Genomic DNA, 17,099 nt, shown 5'->3' on the forward strand with positions numbered 1-17,099 from the left:
TAGGTCTACTGTCGTAGCCAGTGGCAGTTACGCTGATGCACATTAGGGCAGTGACCCGACTTGAAAGATGACCATGTTTCAGAGATAAGCGACGCGACATGACATTCCGGAAGGACCGTTCATCCAGCTAAAGCTTTCAGGCCGTACTTCGAGTCTAAGGATAGCCTCCGCGCGCTGATAGTCGGCGCTTGGACCGGGAGATAAGCGTGCTCAGCTCGGAAGGGACCACATAGCTGCAGGACATGTCCGACGCCACGCCACTGATGCGAGGACGAGATAGGCGGTCTGCTCAGACAAGTGGCAATAACGCCGGGTAAAGTGCCTGGTTGTACATCATACGTGTACTTAATGGCAAAGACATAGTTCCTTTTTGCCATTATTGCGGACAATCGCTACAGGGCACGCCGTCTAGGCTGATGTATAAATGACTGTACTTTAGTTAGCTGACTAGACGTTGCCCGACCAGGTGCATGTGAGTCCTGTCCGTTGCTAATCCCGGAAATTAACCCCGAATCCGCTATTTAGTCATCTTCAACCACAAGTAGATAATATCTACTAGACTCCTATTATTACGCCTTGATAGACGGCTATAATTGGCTAATCACTCAAATGATAGGGATTAATTTTCCAGAGGAGTTGGCTAACCAACTGGACCCTGCAGGGCCTCTGTATAATTATGTCTTAACCAACTGCTACTATTGACTCAGCCCGCATAGGATACTTCATCAGCGGCTGATGACCGACTGCCCTCTAGTGCCCCGGGATTGACCATGTCCAGCTGGGTACCGATGTGACGTTTGTTTAAGCACTACTAGTGGGCCCGGTCGCAATCACCGTACGCCAGGTTTGCGACATGTTTCTAGGGACAGCCGTGAGCAAAATTCTGCTGCCTTCTGTCAGGGAAAGGTTACCGTAGACGGCCTTGCTGAAAACCCTAGAAGACGACAATAAACGTAAAACGACAGATGCTATGGTACTTTGTAGGATGTTGGATTTTTCCATAAGTACGTCCTTCTTTGTGCTGTAGTGATTGCACAAAGCTGTGTGGCCCAAGGGCTATTGAAACGATGATGGGCGCCGCCCTATGCACTATTTAACTTCCTTACATAGACAATAAAGAAAGAATAGCAGAGATGAGCTGCTAACCCGGATCCAAATAAATAAACTTTAAACAGACACATCATACGTTAGAAACACTAATTGTAAGTTTACACGAAGTATGAATGATCGTTAATTAGGAACCCATGTTAAACCTTGATGTTTCTCTACGTCCCTTCATACCGTGTTATCTGTGTACAATTTTGCATTTCTAGAGAGTTTTAATAGTCTACGCCTTAAACAGTTTGAAAACTTTCCTTCGTTCAGTGAAGTATTTAAATCATTCTGTATGCATGCAGTGCACAAGTTTGTAGTTTGTTTAAAGGGCATAAGACACCAAAATACAACATTGTCTTATTATCTGAAATAGGAATAGCATCATTGAAGGAATATAAACGTTTAAAACAAATACACACCCTTCTGATGTTATCTAACATTGAACCATCAGAAACCAGACTTCCATGGATCGAGCTCTTTATTCTTCTCTGATCTTCTCACCAGGTGATTACATTAATCAGTGACTAATGCCAGCTCATGACGTCACAAGGAAGACGGCAGCCGGTTCGGAACCTTACACAACGGCTTGCGAAAAACATTATTTGATGAGCAAACAGTGCTTAATTATCGTGATAACATTTAATTAAAGGACTTAACAATATCTATTTCGTTTTCTTGTGAAAATAACGTTCTTTCCGAGCCGTTGTGCAAAGTTCCAAATCGGCTGCCATGTTCTCGTGACGTCATGAGCTGGCATGTCACTGATTAATGTAATTACCTGGTGGGAAGAATCAAGATCTGGAGGTATGATGTTTTCATGATTCGATGTTCAATAACATCCAAAGTGTGAATATTTTGTGAAAATTTCTATGTTATTATACAATAGTATTGTGTTTTATGTAATTTCCGGAAATTCTTAATGTTGATGTCATTGGTGTCTTATACCCTTTAAGAGTGTGCGCGTGCAAACTGGAGCTGAGCGGATACTATCTGGTTTAACGAACTGGCTGGTTTACTACATATAGACATGCCGGGCTATATCGGGCGGATGTACGCGACTTGCCCAGAGACAAGAGCCTCATGCCAGTCATGGCGAACGGGAACGGACAGTTTATTTCTCAAGACAGAGAATTGCGAGGAAATATGCGTTTAATATGTAAATCTGGATGCTGCATTAAGATTTTGCAAAATGCTTTCGTGCGTAGAGCGTTGATGACAGTGTAATATGTATATGTTAGAAAATTGACAACAATGAAATGACCAGAACGTGTAAATCATATCACCAATTGTGCAGATACGTAAAATGCACCGCGCCCATGCTCACGTGTTATTTCAACCCAGAGTGTTTTATGATGTACGAGAATGATGCTAAGCTTATGGTAGAACTCAATTTCATCATCAACACTAATTTGTTAAGTCTGAAAACCTTTCCTTGTTTCATCTAAAAAGAACAATAAACGTGATTTTGCATTTCGTCCGGAACCCCCTGGATGCTGTCTAACATGTACCGCACGGTTCTCCCCTGCAGAAATACCTGGAGAAGTTCGGGTACCTGCCGTCTACGTCAGCCTCGGAACAGACTGGCGGGCTGCAGGCACAGGGCAACCTCAACAAGGCTATCAGACAGTTCCAGCGATTCGCACACATCAATATAACAGGTAAGGCAAGCGTGGTTATAGGCCCGATTTAAACACGCGTTTTTGAGTAAACTTGGAGTCGGCAAGGAGAATCCTAGGCCACTCATGTAGCGTTTTCTAGTAGAAAAACTCCACTTGAGTCGCCCAAAGCTCCTCACACACAGCCCCGAGTCGACTTCGAAACCTTTGCACACCCGAGAATTACATGTAGGTCAGCCTTAACCACAGTTGACAGTGGATATTACAGGTAGGTTAGACTTTTCCACACCTGAATTCTGTAAGTAGGTCGTCTTCGCTTCACAGTTTTCACGCCTGAATATTACTGGCAGGCTCATGGTAATGCGTTTGCACACATCGATAGTGCAGGTAAGCCAGTCGCAAGTTAAGTTTCAAAGGTTCGCATGCATGAATATTTCAGGCACACCTAATGAGGGTATAGTTTCAAAAGTCTGTAGCTTTGAATATCAAAGGTGCGCCAGCTGCAGCTTTCCACACCTGCATTTTACTCATACGACATGCATTAAATAGGTACAGTTTCAGACGGTTATGCACCGTAATGCTACAGGTATGTCAGCCATAGCCATAGGTAGAGTTTCAAGCGTTTGCACATCTGAATATTTCAAGCACGCCAGGTGTAGCTATTAAACAGTCGAAAGTTTGCACGCCTGAATACTATACATATGCCAGCCGCAGGCACAGTTAACCCGTTCAGTTGGAGTCAGGAAACCGCGAGACACCTTTTCAAGATGTCACCTGACTCATGTTCGAGCGAGCTCACCTGGAATGACCTCGTGACCCTTCTTCCATGTCAGCGGAGAAAGTGAATTTGGTTTCCTCTCCCGTCAGACGGGTAATTGTCCCGGCGACCTTACCTTACCATTAGTACCTGTCACACACCTGCTCATTCAGGTATCACATACCTGCTAACTCAGGTGTCACAAACAGGCTTACTCACTCGCCATATACTAGCCCAGTCAGGTGAAAGTTACTTCTATTGTTAGAAGGTACAGGCATGGGTTACACTGCAAACACCACATTCCAGGCTGGATTAAAATATCCTGCGTTATTCTGAGAAATCCTACGGATAAGCTGTTGTGTGTATATACATGTACCTGCGTTCTGCTTTGTTTTGCAAAATGCTGAATTTCTGTTAAGACGAAGAATAAAACATATTTATGAACTCTTAAAGGCTAAGATTAATCAAGTTGACCAGATTTTTCTTTAAAGGGGTTCGTGTAAACTTATATCAAAGAACAAAGAGGTCTTGTCCGTAAATGGAGTTTGATACCAGCCTGGCTACAATGCATTGAATACTAATGTCCAATAATGCCGTCTAATGCTGGCAATATCACAAAGCGCTCCCCTGTACCACCGATGAGAAAGTGAGAACACGCCCAGCGGGTGACCAGATGGGCATTCCCGTGACGGTGACTCATGGTCCTCGCTGTCTGTCCCCTGAAGACCTGTCCGGCTGTTTCCGATGTATAGTCAGATAGAAAGTTACGTCTCTACCATGGCATGTGCTATTGTAGCACTTTTACACCGATTGAAGTAAAATGTCCAGTCCCAAAAGGGCTGCCACACAAATACTCTTCCGGTGTAACGGTCTGATCCAAATTGAGTCCTCAGCCTGCGACGACAAAAACTGACGAACAATAGTGATAGGAGCCTTTTTAAGAGGTCTTTCTAAGCATTTTGAAATACGAAAGGCCTGTTGTGAAAAGTCTATCATTACATTCGCGATTAAACGTTTTTCGAAACAATAAACAAACATAAAATCCAGCCCCTCTGTACCTGAAAAGAAGAAAGAAAGAGTAAGCTGTCAAAATGAGCACGTAGGTTCAGGCATGTATTTTGAAACGTTAGACTCCACCCATGTACGCCTTTTTTTAGGTTGCCATGGTTTCTTCTATATGTATAGCAGCTGTTGACCATAAAAGTGTTCACATGTCACACTTTGCCGTATGTGATTCGGTGACCTAGTAACCGTTTAACAAGGCCATAGTTATTCTATGACTCATTTCAGAAACCAGTTTTAGAAAGCACTAGCCACGGTCGTTTCTGACGAATTATATACTGTACTTGCATTGTGTTCCAAAAGACTGGAAAGAAACCAGCATCCTTCCAAACGGAGGCAGCCTTGGGAAACTTTGACAGATTTGTAAAGTTTATACATCTAACCCCCCCCCCCCCTGGTGATACGTCGTGCCAATTTTGACGTCATGACCAAACGTATTCCCAGATTTTAAAACAGTCTTCCCAAAGAAATTAACCGTCAAAGTCACATTGATGGGAAGGATATCGATGGTCCCTACTTTTCCCATCTATCACCATGTGAGAGATGTCGGTATGTTGGGTATGTATCCGGGAGTTTCGGTTTCCGCGGATCCTGTCCCCAAAATCCCCATAACTCCTCCGGGATCACGGAAACGCCAAATATAACGCGCTAATCCGCCTCTCCGGTCCCCGTGCCAGACCATGCAGCGGTGTCACTCAAGCGGCGGCGTGTTCCTGTACATGGGACATGAATGAGCGTGCCACTATTGGCAATGACGTGTCACGGGATGATCATGTCACTTCTCATATGAAGTGAATTATGCGCCAAATATAAACGCTGCGATACTTCCTTACAGCTGGGCATGCTACATGATTCCACGGAACCCGTGAGGTCGCACGTATACGGTTCATATTAGACATACATATAAACCTGCTGCATACTTTCTTTCAGGATCTAGGAGATGCTGATTGCCTGCAAAGTGGATTGTACCGCTTGTTCGTACGATCGGAGCTCAACACAAAATCGGTGGAGAGTGCCTCGTGACCCTCATTGTCAAACTAACTTCCGTTTTAACTGTTTGATGATCTGTTGTCCCGAATCACATGATGTGTAATACTATGCTTGTATTCACTACCATGTTCAAGACTTCCTTTCTTCGCATTCAAGAAAGCCCTATTTCAAGAAAGCCCTATTTCAAGAACGCCCTATTTCAAGAAAGCCCTATTTCAAGAACGCCCTATTTCAAGAAAGCCCTATTTCAAGAAAGCCCTATTTCAAGAAAGCCCTATTTTGTTCAACGTCCCTGCGCCAGTAGCATTCCTGTAACAACCCTTCCATCGCCTGGGAAGGCGATTATGGTTCGTTTTGGCTGGAGAACGTGGCTCGTTGCCAGGTAGCCTGAGCGGGTAAGGTCGTCTGCAGGCTGAGCAGGCTGAGGTATGGGCCGAAACCAGAACCAGGCGGCACGGAGCACCAGGGTGACCCTGACGTGTCAGTAGCTGTACATTTACAGAACATATACTTGTCGCACTAGATCCAGGCTCTCCAGGAAACGCCTTAAGCCTAGGTTACACATAGCCGAACATGGCCTCCCGACACTCCCCCGACCATGGTTAGAGTGATTCGGGAGTGATTCGGGAGCTAGCTCGGCTGGCGTTTGGCTGAGTCGGCTGGCGTTCGGCTGAGTCGGCTGGTGTTCGGCTGTGCCAGCCGAATGTTTTGAAAATTTCAAAACATTCGGCTCTGGACGGAGGGTCTGGAATGGATTGGCTGGTGTTCGGCTGGCGTTCGGCGCGGTCGGCTAGTGCTCGGCTGTTATTCGGGATTAAGTCAGCAGTAAGATTAGAACCTTAACCACGCCAGAGACACTACTGACTTACTCCCAAGTAGTTTCCAACCTACCCATAACTCACCCCAAGGCCGTAGACAAATCTCTGCTAACTAATTCTCAACCAAGTGACTACTATCGGAACGTGGGCGAATCACCCACGACCCTCACACGACCAAAAACAAAGAAGAACACTAAAAGCAGTATTAAAGCTAACCATAATCCGAATTCGATCTCTCGGTGATGTTAACAACATAATAGAAGGGATTTTTTTAATAAAAACCGAAAATGACCCCTCTTTTGAAAGTCGCTGAATATGTTCATTTCAATTCGTGAGAGGGTCTGTAATTGATCGGGGATTAGTAAGGAGAGATTCGGCAGTCTGCGGCTAGAGGTCGGGATGGTTGGGAGTAGGCTAGAAAGCATTCGGGGCCCATTCGGGAGTAATTCGTGTACTGGTTAGCGGATGATCGGCGCATCTTCGGCGCATGTTTGGCGCCAAAGATAGGCGTGGCCCAAAAACTGGTCAGACTGCTCCCGAACCTCAGCCGACCCGAGTCGGCTAGCGTTCGGGAGCCATGTTCGGCTATGTGTAACCTAGGCTTAAGTCTCTACCAGACTAACTACGCCAGGGTTTCACTTGCAGGCTCCGTTACGGGCGAAATGTGATCTTCACTGTGGACTGACTCTACTGGCTGATTATTCCTTTCTCTGACGAATGCTACGATTCATACGCCCGTAAGAGGGCCTGGTGGCGAAATGTGATCTTCACTTTGGACTGACTCTACTGACTAATTATTCCTTTTTTTCTGACGAATTCTACGATTCATACGCCCGTAAGAGGGCCTGGTGGAGGCTAGGAACGCCTGCCAAGGGAGGAGGAGAAAGCCTTTCAAGTAGAGTTCCGCGACCCCATATCTCCATCATGGACTGTTGTTTTTATCATGAGCGACCAATTACAATTCACTCGGAGTAACCCGCCCGTGGTTGCTCGAGTTACGCAAGGACCAGTCGCATTCATCATGAAGTAATAATGTGGTAGATTGTCACGTACCACTCAGTCCCCTGTTTAACGCTACCCGCCTACAATATGTGTCCGCCTGTATGTTAGACGAAGTGTAAAGGATAGATATCCATACGATAATCTTTATCTTTGATGATCATAATCGTTGAATACTTAAACAGAAAACATCGGCAGAATGATTTACATTTCAAGAAGTCAGGAAATACCTTGTTAGGCTGATATGCTACTGAAACACTCCAGAACACGACTATAGACCAACAGTTATGGGGGACAGCTGGCAGTGTGTACCAAGCTATGTGCACTTGATACCAAGTTGACTCCGGAGTATTTCTAACACCAGAGCCCATCTCCGCCCTCTCTCCCCACTCACACACACTTAAACATGGCCTTGGCTGACTCAATCGGCGCCTCCCAATTTGCTGTGGTTTTTCTGGTCGGTCCGTGTGGCGTCCTGGGAGTATTATGACAAGTTAAATGTTACCTAAACAGTGTAGTGTTGCAATTACATCATGTCAAATATTTCATGGTACAATAAGGTTGATAAAACACTGCCCCGCCCTTGGAGACGATAGTTAGCCTGGTACCCAAACCTATCATTGCTACCAAGAGCAGACTGGGGAGCTATGATAGGTTTGGATATAAGGCTAGGCGATAGCCCCACGTAAATCATGTGCTGACGGGAGGAGTGCGTGCTGTAGCAACAGACAAGAGGCAGTGGAGAACCGTGAGGACGGCGTGCCTCACTACATGAAATGCAGCAGAGTTGAGGCTTCTAGCCTACCTCTTGTTTCCTACTGCTGTAACCGAAACAAACATGGATGAACCCATGGTAGCCGGGAAGGCTTGACAGAGCAGAGGAAGGTATACGTGTGAGACTTGGTTCAGAGTATCATCACGCCCGGCCACTTCATGTCCCGGCAATCATAAGAGATCACCCAGAGTCTGGATTCGAGGCTATCACGTCACCCAGCCTGCCTACTTCGGTTCCTACAATATGTAGACACTGGATCCGAGGCTATGGCATCATCACACTGAGCTACTTCATGCCCTATAACATGTCCTCATCCAGAGATGCCTAATCAAACGTCCTCATCCAGAGTCTGGATCGAGACTATCACATTATCACGTCCAGCTACACTATGCCCTATCGGAGCAATCGCCCAGAGACCTCATCCGAGACTATCACATGATCTCGTCTAGTTACTACATTGCGCATCGTAGTCACCGCCCAAAGAGGCCGAGGCTATGGCATCATAATACCTAGCTATTTCATGCTCATCACCCAGAGACTGGATCCGAGGCTACCACATCATCACGCCTACACCAGGCCCTATCATATGTCAGACTGTAACCAGATCGTCACGCACAGTTAGAGAACGATGAAGACATCCAGCAGCGATGTAAACAAACAAGCCCGAGGACCGCAGGGCTTTAATCCACAATATGGTGGAATGATGGTGGCATTTTCAGACTGTCCCTGCCATGCTGCCGTGGTGTTCCCTCGTGGTATCTGATTGCAGACTGGCCCGACTGATTGTCTTGTATAGCTTGTCCTGCATTTCCTTCTGCCCCCCTCTCGAACAGAATGCGTGATATCTTTTCTGAAGTCCATGCCTACCCTTGTCAAAAGTCGTTAAATACCAAGGGTTAAAGACGGTTCAACCGAACGTGTAAGATATACAAATGACTTGATCATCTCTGGAAAATACTAATTCCTGGCTTTCCGAACCCGTGTCCTTTTGCCCTATATCCCCATTTGTCCCTTTTTCTGTCTTACCCAAACACTATTGAACCAGCCTGAGTAGCTGCAGCACCGTTTGCTCCGGTAAATACCGATTGAGTACCAAGGACGGTTACAGGCTTTGAATGGGGTCTAGATGTGATTTATTAGCGAGCCGCTGTCCTGTGATAGGGAAGACTACCGTCCCCCTGCCCGCCCTCTCCAATAAAGCTCTGGCCTTTCCTCAGAGGGCAGCCCGCGCGGGCAGCCGAGGTTTACTCGCACCGAGGCGCGAATATCAAGGTGGTCTCAACGCGGCGCGACCTTTCAGGCTCGGGCGATCAAAGGGTGCTGGCGGGAGCCGGCCGTCACATCTGCCGAGGGGAAGGGGGCGGGGAGGGGGCGGCCCTGTTTGGAGAACCCGTCGCAAATGGCCACGGAGAGCGCGGCCGAAAATAACGGTGTCGGAATGGCGCGTATGTAATAATGGGACGGAATACCTGGCCGCAGGCCCTGCCCTCCCGGCCGATTGACGCACGGGGACTGTGTGATCACTCTTAATTAACGACGGGCTCGCCTCGCGGTGACGTCACGGGGTTTGAAGTTCAACCCAATTTTGGCGGAGCCCCGTTCCGGACCAGAGGACCCCGATGTCTGCCGAGCCGGGCTCTACTATGATAAACTACATCACAGTGTACTGACGGCGCCTAGCTAACACCGCAAGTTGACATTTTGCTGGGTGGCCGTTTTAAGCGTTGGGACCGTGCCAAGCACAGCGTACGGCTGGGACTGGAGTCGTGCACGTCTTACGAGATAGATAACGATTACAACCAAGATGTCTTACAATTTATCTACGTCGATTTATTGACGATACAAAAGTCAGTTTGCTATTCATTTGCCTGATGAAAATGCCTTGTCTACCCAACATGTATGTTAGACTGGTTTAACGACAGATAGATGCCGCATTGTTTATACCATGACGAAAGGGGAACATTTGCAAGCGTTTTTCCTGCAAATTTCTACGTTCAGTGGTCCACTTATCAATATGCAAGAGAGCCGCCAAGGTTATTAAGTGTATTCAACAGTGTGAGGCGCTGCCCTTACGTCCTAGTTTGACAAAATGACCATTCCCTTCATGACCATTGCCTTCACCTACCAAGTAGTCTACCGTGCACCTGTATCGGGACAGATGTTACACAGAACATGCATATGAAGTCCCCGGAACTAGTTCAAGTTCATGTTCACGCCCCATGATCGGCATTGGTGTCTTCCGTTCCTATTGTTATTGTGACTTGGTTATTTGTTATCAGACAGCGTACATTGGTATTGGTCTTAGTAGTGGGCGCACATTCTTTCGCACATTTTTAATAGGTCAGGAACCGTCCTTGCTCAACACCATCCCGCATCCCGGCCAGCGTAGCTATCACAGGTCAACGTAGCTCTTAATCCCCAAGCAAAGGTTGAATGAGGTGATCTTCTTCCGATTGGCACCCGTCCTCTGACAATCTCATTTAACATCTGAGTCCTCCACTGGAGAGTAAGAGCTACGTTGGACCACGGGATGTAGGGGTAGTGTCGTACAAGGAGGGTTTGTTGTTAATCTGGAGTACAGCCAGTAGCTATAGGTACCCATCTGATTAATGAGGCTGTTTTAGAGCTCGAGGTAACCTCTCGAACACGGGATCCCCATTTTACGTCCCTTCCGAAAGACGAATGCAGCTCCAACCTGGCCATGGATGCCCTTCCCCGGATTCGAACCGGGTTCTCCCAGTAACCAACTAATTGTAACCAGGGGCTCAACTGTGAGGCTGCTCCTTGTTTATGATCTTATGTGAATTTGTGAAAGAACATGCACCACTGGATTAAAAATGGAATTTCTGCTGCAGTACCAAGGTCACATACCAGGGGGTCCAAAATCGACCTTGAATTTCGGCTTCACAACACCTGCCCACATACCAAATATCATCGTAATCCATCAACAGGTTCTTGAGTTATGCTGACTACAGTAGTCCGGAAACACAAACAGACAAACAGACATACAAACAGACAAACAGACACACCCAAAACTATATCTCCATTTTTCATGGAGATTAAGGCCATCACCCAACACCTGAAGCATGTGAGATGTAGATGCTGGTGAAGTTGACACACCTATCATCTCCCTCTCACGTCCACACGCTCCGTCCTGCGTGCCGGGAGGAGTTTGATTAGTCTAGAGGGTGGAAACACGAGGACGGAGGTGTAGTGAGAGGTGGGGGAGGTCGATAGTGTTCACTTATACCATGTGGTGAAAGAGATCTCTCCCCTTTCGTATATGTCTTCTTTTACACGTTACCACTCATCCTAGACAGTGACAATGCACTGGTTGGTCAATGATGTGGTAACAACAAACATCTCGTCTGGTCAACTGTTTACCAGCTCCCTTCCAAAAGAACACTCATTTCTCCTTAACGACACAGTGTGGGAGATATGAAAACAAAAGTAGAAGGTGCAGAAGAGTTCCAAGAAAGCCTTTAAAGATACGGGGTTATCTATAGATCATCTGCATTTTTAAAAAAAGGCTTGAGTAAACAAACATATCTACATCAGTGAACAGTATTTACAGTGTCAGAGTTAACGCCTGTTAGTAGAGGTAAAGGCCGAAATATGACATATGTGAGATCTGAATAGATCAACGAATGTCTATACTTCTTTTTCATAAAATCTGTCATGTTGCATACTAGTACTTAACGACTTATCGATTGATTGATTGATTGATTGCTAATCTGTTATCATTCGTGCTGGTACAATTACTTTCGCCACATCAGGCTTTGTAGGTGTACGGTTTGGATCTTCTTCTTCCAAATTGCCATGTCATTTGTTTCGATCTAGAGAACGACCTAGATCTAAGCATGCAACACAGCATAGGCACCGTACCTCCATCTTGAGGTGTAGACAGTGGCAGAGTAAATGTAATCGATGTCTGAATCACGGTGTAAAACCGTTGTGGAGTCGTTGCTCATCCTCTTCTGTGTTGTTCCAGGCGAACTTGACGAGCCGACCCTGGAAATGATGGAGAGACCGCGGTGTGGCGTGAAGGACATCGTGGGCACAGCCAACAGCGCCAGGAAACGAAGATACGCCATCCAGGTACGCCCACTGTTATATAGCCTCTACCAGACTCACTACGCCATCCAGGTACGCTCACTGTTACATAGTCTCTACCAGACTAACTACGCCATCCAGGTACGCTCACTGTTACATAGTCTCTACAAGACTAACTACGCCATCCAGGTACGTCTACTGTTACATAGTCTCTACCAGACTAACTACGCCATCCAGGTACGTCCACTGTTACATAGTCTCTACCAGGGTAGCTACGCCGGCAGACTATAGGTAGAATATTTGCCGGTGGAGTTTGACCACCATAGAATTTAATTCGTTGGCGTAGGGGGGACCATGGACTGACTCTACTGGCCAATTAAGTCCCTTTTTGCCGAATTCTACGATCCATACCCCGGTAGTAAGGCCTGGTGGAGGCTAAATGACGTCTGTAGAATGTGTTATAGTCTTAAAGTGTCCAAGGCAAAATCGTATCAATGACGGAAGCAATTCGATGAGTGCGAGAATTAAGAACAGGTGACCCTCGAGCACAAAAGAAATTGAAAAAAATGTACGGAAAAGGTGATGCTGATGGCAAACATGTTCGTGTCTTCACATGGCCCTCATTGGTGGCAGGCTCACAGGTCAAGTTCGAATTTGTTTAAAATTGGCTTCAACTTAGTCCAAACTTTGTTCGGAACTTGGCGCGGGCCCACATGTCAAGTGCAATCCGGGCCCAGATGGCTTGTGTGACGGCCAGACAGTTCCGACAGCTAGTTTGTTGAATTTTCCTCCGCCAAGAAGATGGAGATGCCTCAAATAAATATATCTGGCCGATGTTTGAAGTCAGATGCATCAATGTTGTCTACGCTACGGTGAGGTGACTGGATGGGTTTCAAACGCAGCTTCAGTTTACTGTTGTAAGTAACTATGCCAAATGACGGTTTTCAAAGTCCAGTCCTACAGATTTGATTACTCGAAAGATTTGAGATAAACGTTCTGAGACTTCTTAGAAAGAGTGTCATGTTTAAAACTACATGTAAAACCACACCCGAGAGTTCACGTAGGGCAGCTAATATTTGTCCGTCCTCTTGGTTATCTCGTGAGAAACAGGCGTGAGGACAGTCGAAACGTGCCAAGCATGTGGCATCTGTTGTTCGGATCGTCCCACGATGTGCCCCGTGTCGTGTACAAGCCACAACAATGCAGAGGCAGGGTTTTAACATGTCGCGGCGCTGTTAGCCGCGGTGGCGCCGCACAGTGTGTGTGGTGTCACCACAGTTCGTGTCGTGTGGCCGACTGGTGGATGGGATGTGGTTCAGTACATGTAGTTCGGCTCCAATACGTGCCACTACGTATCACACGTGCCTTCCGTTTCCAACATTGACTTTGAAAATTCGAAAGTGATTCGCGCCGAACTGACAGCGCATCGGAACCAGGCCACAAGAAGCTATATTAAAGAGGCACAGTGAGCCAGCTTGTGGTAATACTTTGCACACCAAAACCATATTTTTACCACTCGTGGTATCAAGTTGGCACTGTGTTTTACTGTGAAAGCTAGTGGCAATACCTACATGGAAGAAAACGTACTAACTGAATCTCTCTTTCTTGTTCTTCTCTCTGCTACATGCCATGTGCTACCGGTATCTCACAAGGAGGTAGACCGCATTACCTATCGTAATCGTACACAAAGTTCCATTTCTTCATTCCGGCTGATGTGTCGTGTTGTAAACCCCACCTCCAAACCATTCGTCACACTAACACCCAGTGCCTTCCCTTGTTTCTAGATTAATATATCCTCTTTGTAGAAGTCTTAAGTCGAATTTCCAATCTAACGAACTGTTGCTTGTGTGTTCAGGAAGCCAGCCTTTCCCTATCGCCGGCAGCGGACATCGTGCAACCCTATGACTATGTTTCGTACCAGGTCAATACAACCATCCTGACCTCTGACCTTTAGTCTCAACCCAGTTGCTCGAGTTTTGTCACCCTTGTGGAAATGACTGCCTAACATTTCCGACATTTGCTTGTTTGAACTTCTTGGAGCGCTCACTGGGGCCGCAAAGGAGTTAGATATACCAAACATTCGGAGTAGAAGAAGACAGCTAACTCACCAGAATGAAATAATCAAAAACAGACATGTGATTTTCTCAAATGTCAAGCATACTGGGATGTGACACAGGTGTAGCATGTGTGCTTTCCCCTTTCTGTCTTTTCCTTTTTCTGTCTAATAGATAGATTTACATCATGCATACTTGTACGTCGCCCCGCTTCCATTCCGATTGTTATGTACCAAACTAACAGAGACACGGTTCCAACTAAAGCGCCTCCAGATAGCTAACATGCGTTGTTTCTAATCCGTTTGGAATGTTCCATTGCCATCTAGGGAAGCAGATGGCGCAAGCACGACCTGACGTACAGGATCTCCGCCTACACTCAGGACCTCCCCGCCTTCGAAGTGGAATCGGCCGTGGAAAAAGCTTTTCAGGTACGATAGTCTTGCCCTTTTATGGGGGGGGGGTCTCAATAAGCTCTAAGACTATGATATATTTGTTGAGTTTTCTCTTTTAAAGAAATATTCATTAGGGATACGTTGATGAATGTTAGACACGAGGGCGCACCTGGCCCGAGATGATTACGCTGCAGTGAGGTCACATGAGTTCCAGACAATGAGGACAACAGATTGCGTGCAGTAGCTGCCCTTCTATACCCTTCGGCAGTTTATTTCCGTTTAGGCAGTGGTTGATAATCGAGTATTCGGCTGTCTGTTGTAAGTACAGGACATGCCCATGAAGCGGTCACTGCGGTGCCTGGCACCAGTTCTGACGGGAAAAGACCTTTTGGAACTGACATTTACGATGTCTGTATGGATGGTCTGTTTGTACCCGGGAAGGAAGCGTCTCCGTAGAGAGAACCGTTATCATGAAGGAGGGGAGGGGAAGTTGGAAAGGTGCCACGTCCTAGCCCCTGTCCGCAGGATACCATTGTTTATCTGCGGTAGCCTCTACCAGGCTCCGTCCTATCGTTGGGAAAATAGTAGAAATCAGCCGAGGTACTCCGCTATACAGGGTAGGTCCGCTATACAGTAAGGTTCCATTTCGCAGATTGGACCCTCTCTCCGTAGCTAACTCCCTTGGCACACTATTCACTCTATTAGGCCAATTTATTTATAAATAAATAAATAAACAAATAAATAAATAAATTTCTACTATTTTACCTGCCATCCCGCGGAGCCTGGTAGAGGCTATATCTGCGGGACTATTTGAACGACACGTATGTCACAAATTCCAACTGAGGCAAAATGCTACATTGGTTGTGCCCTAACCCTCCGTCTAATGAAATGATAGACTGACCAAAACTGAAGTCAAATTCATTACAAACGATATCAGTAATTATTGGACAGTACCACAGAAGTACTCACCATAACCGGCAAACCGACAATGTCTCCTGGACCTCAAATGTGTTGTCCAGAAGATTCAACCTATTCAAAAACATTTCCATTTTCAAAATCTTTACATCGCAAGTTTCTTTCTTGTTTTTCCTTCTCCAAAAAACCTTGCTACTATCTTTCTAGGCTATCGGATCAGAAAAGTCTTGTTGATTCCTCGATATGTTTACAGTAGTTACTTTGAACGATTATTAATAACTTTACAGGTGTGGGCCCGACACACACCCCTGACCTTTACCCGGATCTACTGGGGGCGGCCGGACCTAGACGTGAAGTTCTCGGTGGGGGAGCACGGGGACGGCAACCCGTTCGACGGCTCGGGCGGAGAGCTGGCGCACGCCTTCTTCCCGCAGTACGGCGGCGACGCGCACTTCGACGACGGGGAGACCTGGACGGTTCGCACGCCCGGAGGTGATCCTTTGTGCATAAACTCAACATGTAAAGCCTTTCTTTATTCCGCTTTCTGCTCTATTATTTTTCCTCGATTTTCCCTTTGCTCCCTTTCTGTAACTGTAACGTACTCACAGAAAACGATGGACTGATCACACATACTGGAGTTACATGTCTTGCTCCCGGCCCATATGTGGTTCCGCAGCTCTATTATGTGATATCAGTGCAGTTCATTCCTTTGTTTTTCCCTTTTCCCTTTCAATCCCATTTTCAAGAGCAACAGTTCTACTTTCCCTTATAATTTCATTTCATTTCTTTACACCTCCCCTTTTGGTGTATTCTTAGTTTTACCCGACTACCAACCTCCGCCCCCACCCATCGCTCCTCTCACAAAAGAAACATAATAAAGATTATGGTATTTTCAACAGAGAAAAAGGTGAGGCTTGACCTGGCTCAAGATAAAGCGATTATTCATGTCCAACACCATGTTTATGTTTGGTTGTTTAAAAAATAACTTAAATACAGGTTCTGACGATAGGTTTACTTTTTTTATTTACTGTTTTCTGCAGATATTCATTCCCGTATATCTTCCCTGTAGGTACGGACCTGTTCATTGTTGCTGCGCACGAGTTCGGGCACAGCTTGGGTCTGGGGCACTCTGACGTGCGGGGCTCCCTGATGGCGCCGTTCTACCAGGGGTACACCCCGGCCTTCACCCTGCCGCCGGATGACGTGGAGGGGATACAGAACCTCTACGGTACGTGACGTATACGTTTTCTGTTGGCTGATACACCTAGCTACAGTGTGTAATCAGTATTGCCCTGAGGAAGATGACAGACGCATCTACGGAACCTATTAGGCCCTATCCTCGATTTTAACAATCTATCTGAATGAGCCCGCACTTGCTTACTACTAAGGGGTTCACCTTATTCTATGAAAGTAATAGCAAAATTTTAAGCTTAACCCACACTTACATTGTAGATACAAAACGCGTTTCAAAACTGAGTGAGTGTTGTAGCGAAATCCATAGGTTTACGACGGAAAATTGAAGGCACTTTTAGAATAGACGTGGGGTCTTGGTTGTCGTAGATTCTTGAAGAAG

The 17,099-nt window shown here is 46.3% G+C and overlaps 1 protein-coding gene across 4 annotated transcripts in view; it reads left to right on the plus strand.

Moving 5' to 3' along the window:
- LOC136438515 (matrix metalloproteinase-14-like) overlaps window positions 1-17,099 on the plus strand; it is a 33,126-nt gene that overhangs the window by 11,730 nt on the left and 4,297 nt on the right. Inside the window, exons 2-7 of one of the 4 annotated variants that reach the window (XM_066433324.1) lie at window positions 2,624-2,753; window positions 12,104-12,210; window positions 14,021-14,086; window positions 14,546-14,647; window positions 15,814-16,045; window positions 16,596-16,754. In XM_066433324.1, coding sequence (XP_066289421.1) covers window positions 2,624-2,753; window positions 12,104-12,210; window positions 14,021-14,086; window positions 14,546-14,647; window positions 15,814-16,045; window positions 16,596-16,754 — 796 coding nt within the window. The remainder of the gene's footprint in view (window positions 1-2,623; window positions 2,754-12,103; window positions 12,211-14,020; window positions 14,087-14,545; window positions 14,648-15,813; window positions 16,046-16,595; window positions 16,755-17,099) is intronic. The other 3 variants (XM_066433325.1, XM_066433326.1, XM_066433327.1) reach the window with 3 other exon arrangements.

Source organism: Branchiostoma lanceolatum, chromosome 7 (genome assembly GCF_035083965.1).
Source record: "Branchiostoma lanceolatum isolate klBraLanc5 chromosome 7, klBraLanc5.hap2, whole genome shotgun sequence".
Taxonomy (NCBI): Eukaryota; Metazoa; Chordata; class Leptocardii; order Amphioxiformes; family Branchiostomatidae; genus Branchiostoma; species Branchiostoma lanceolatum.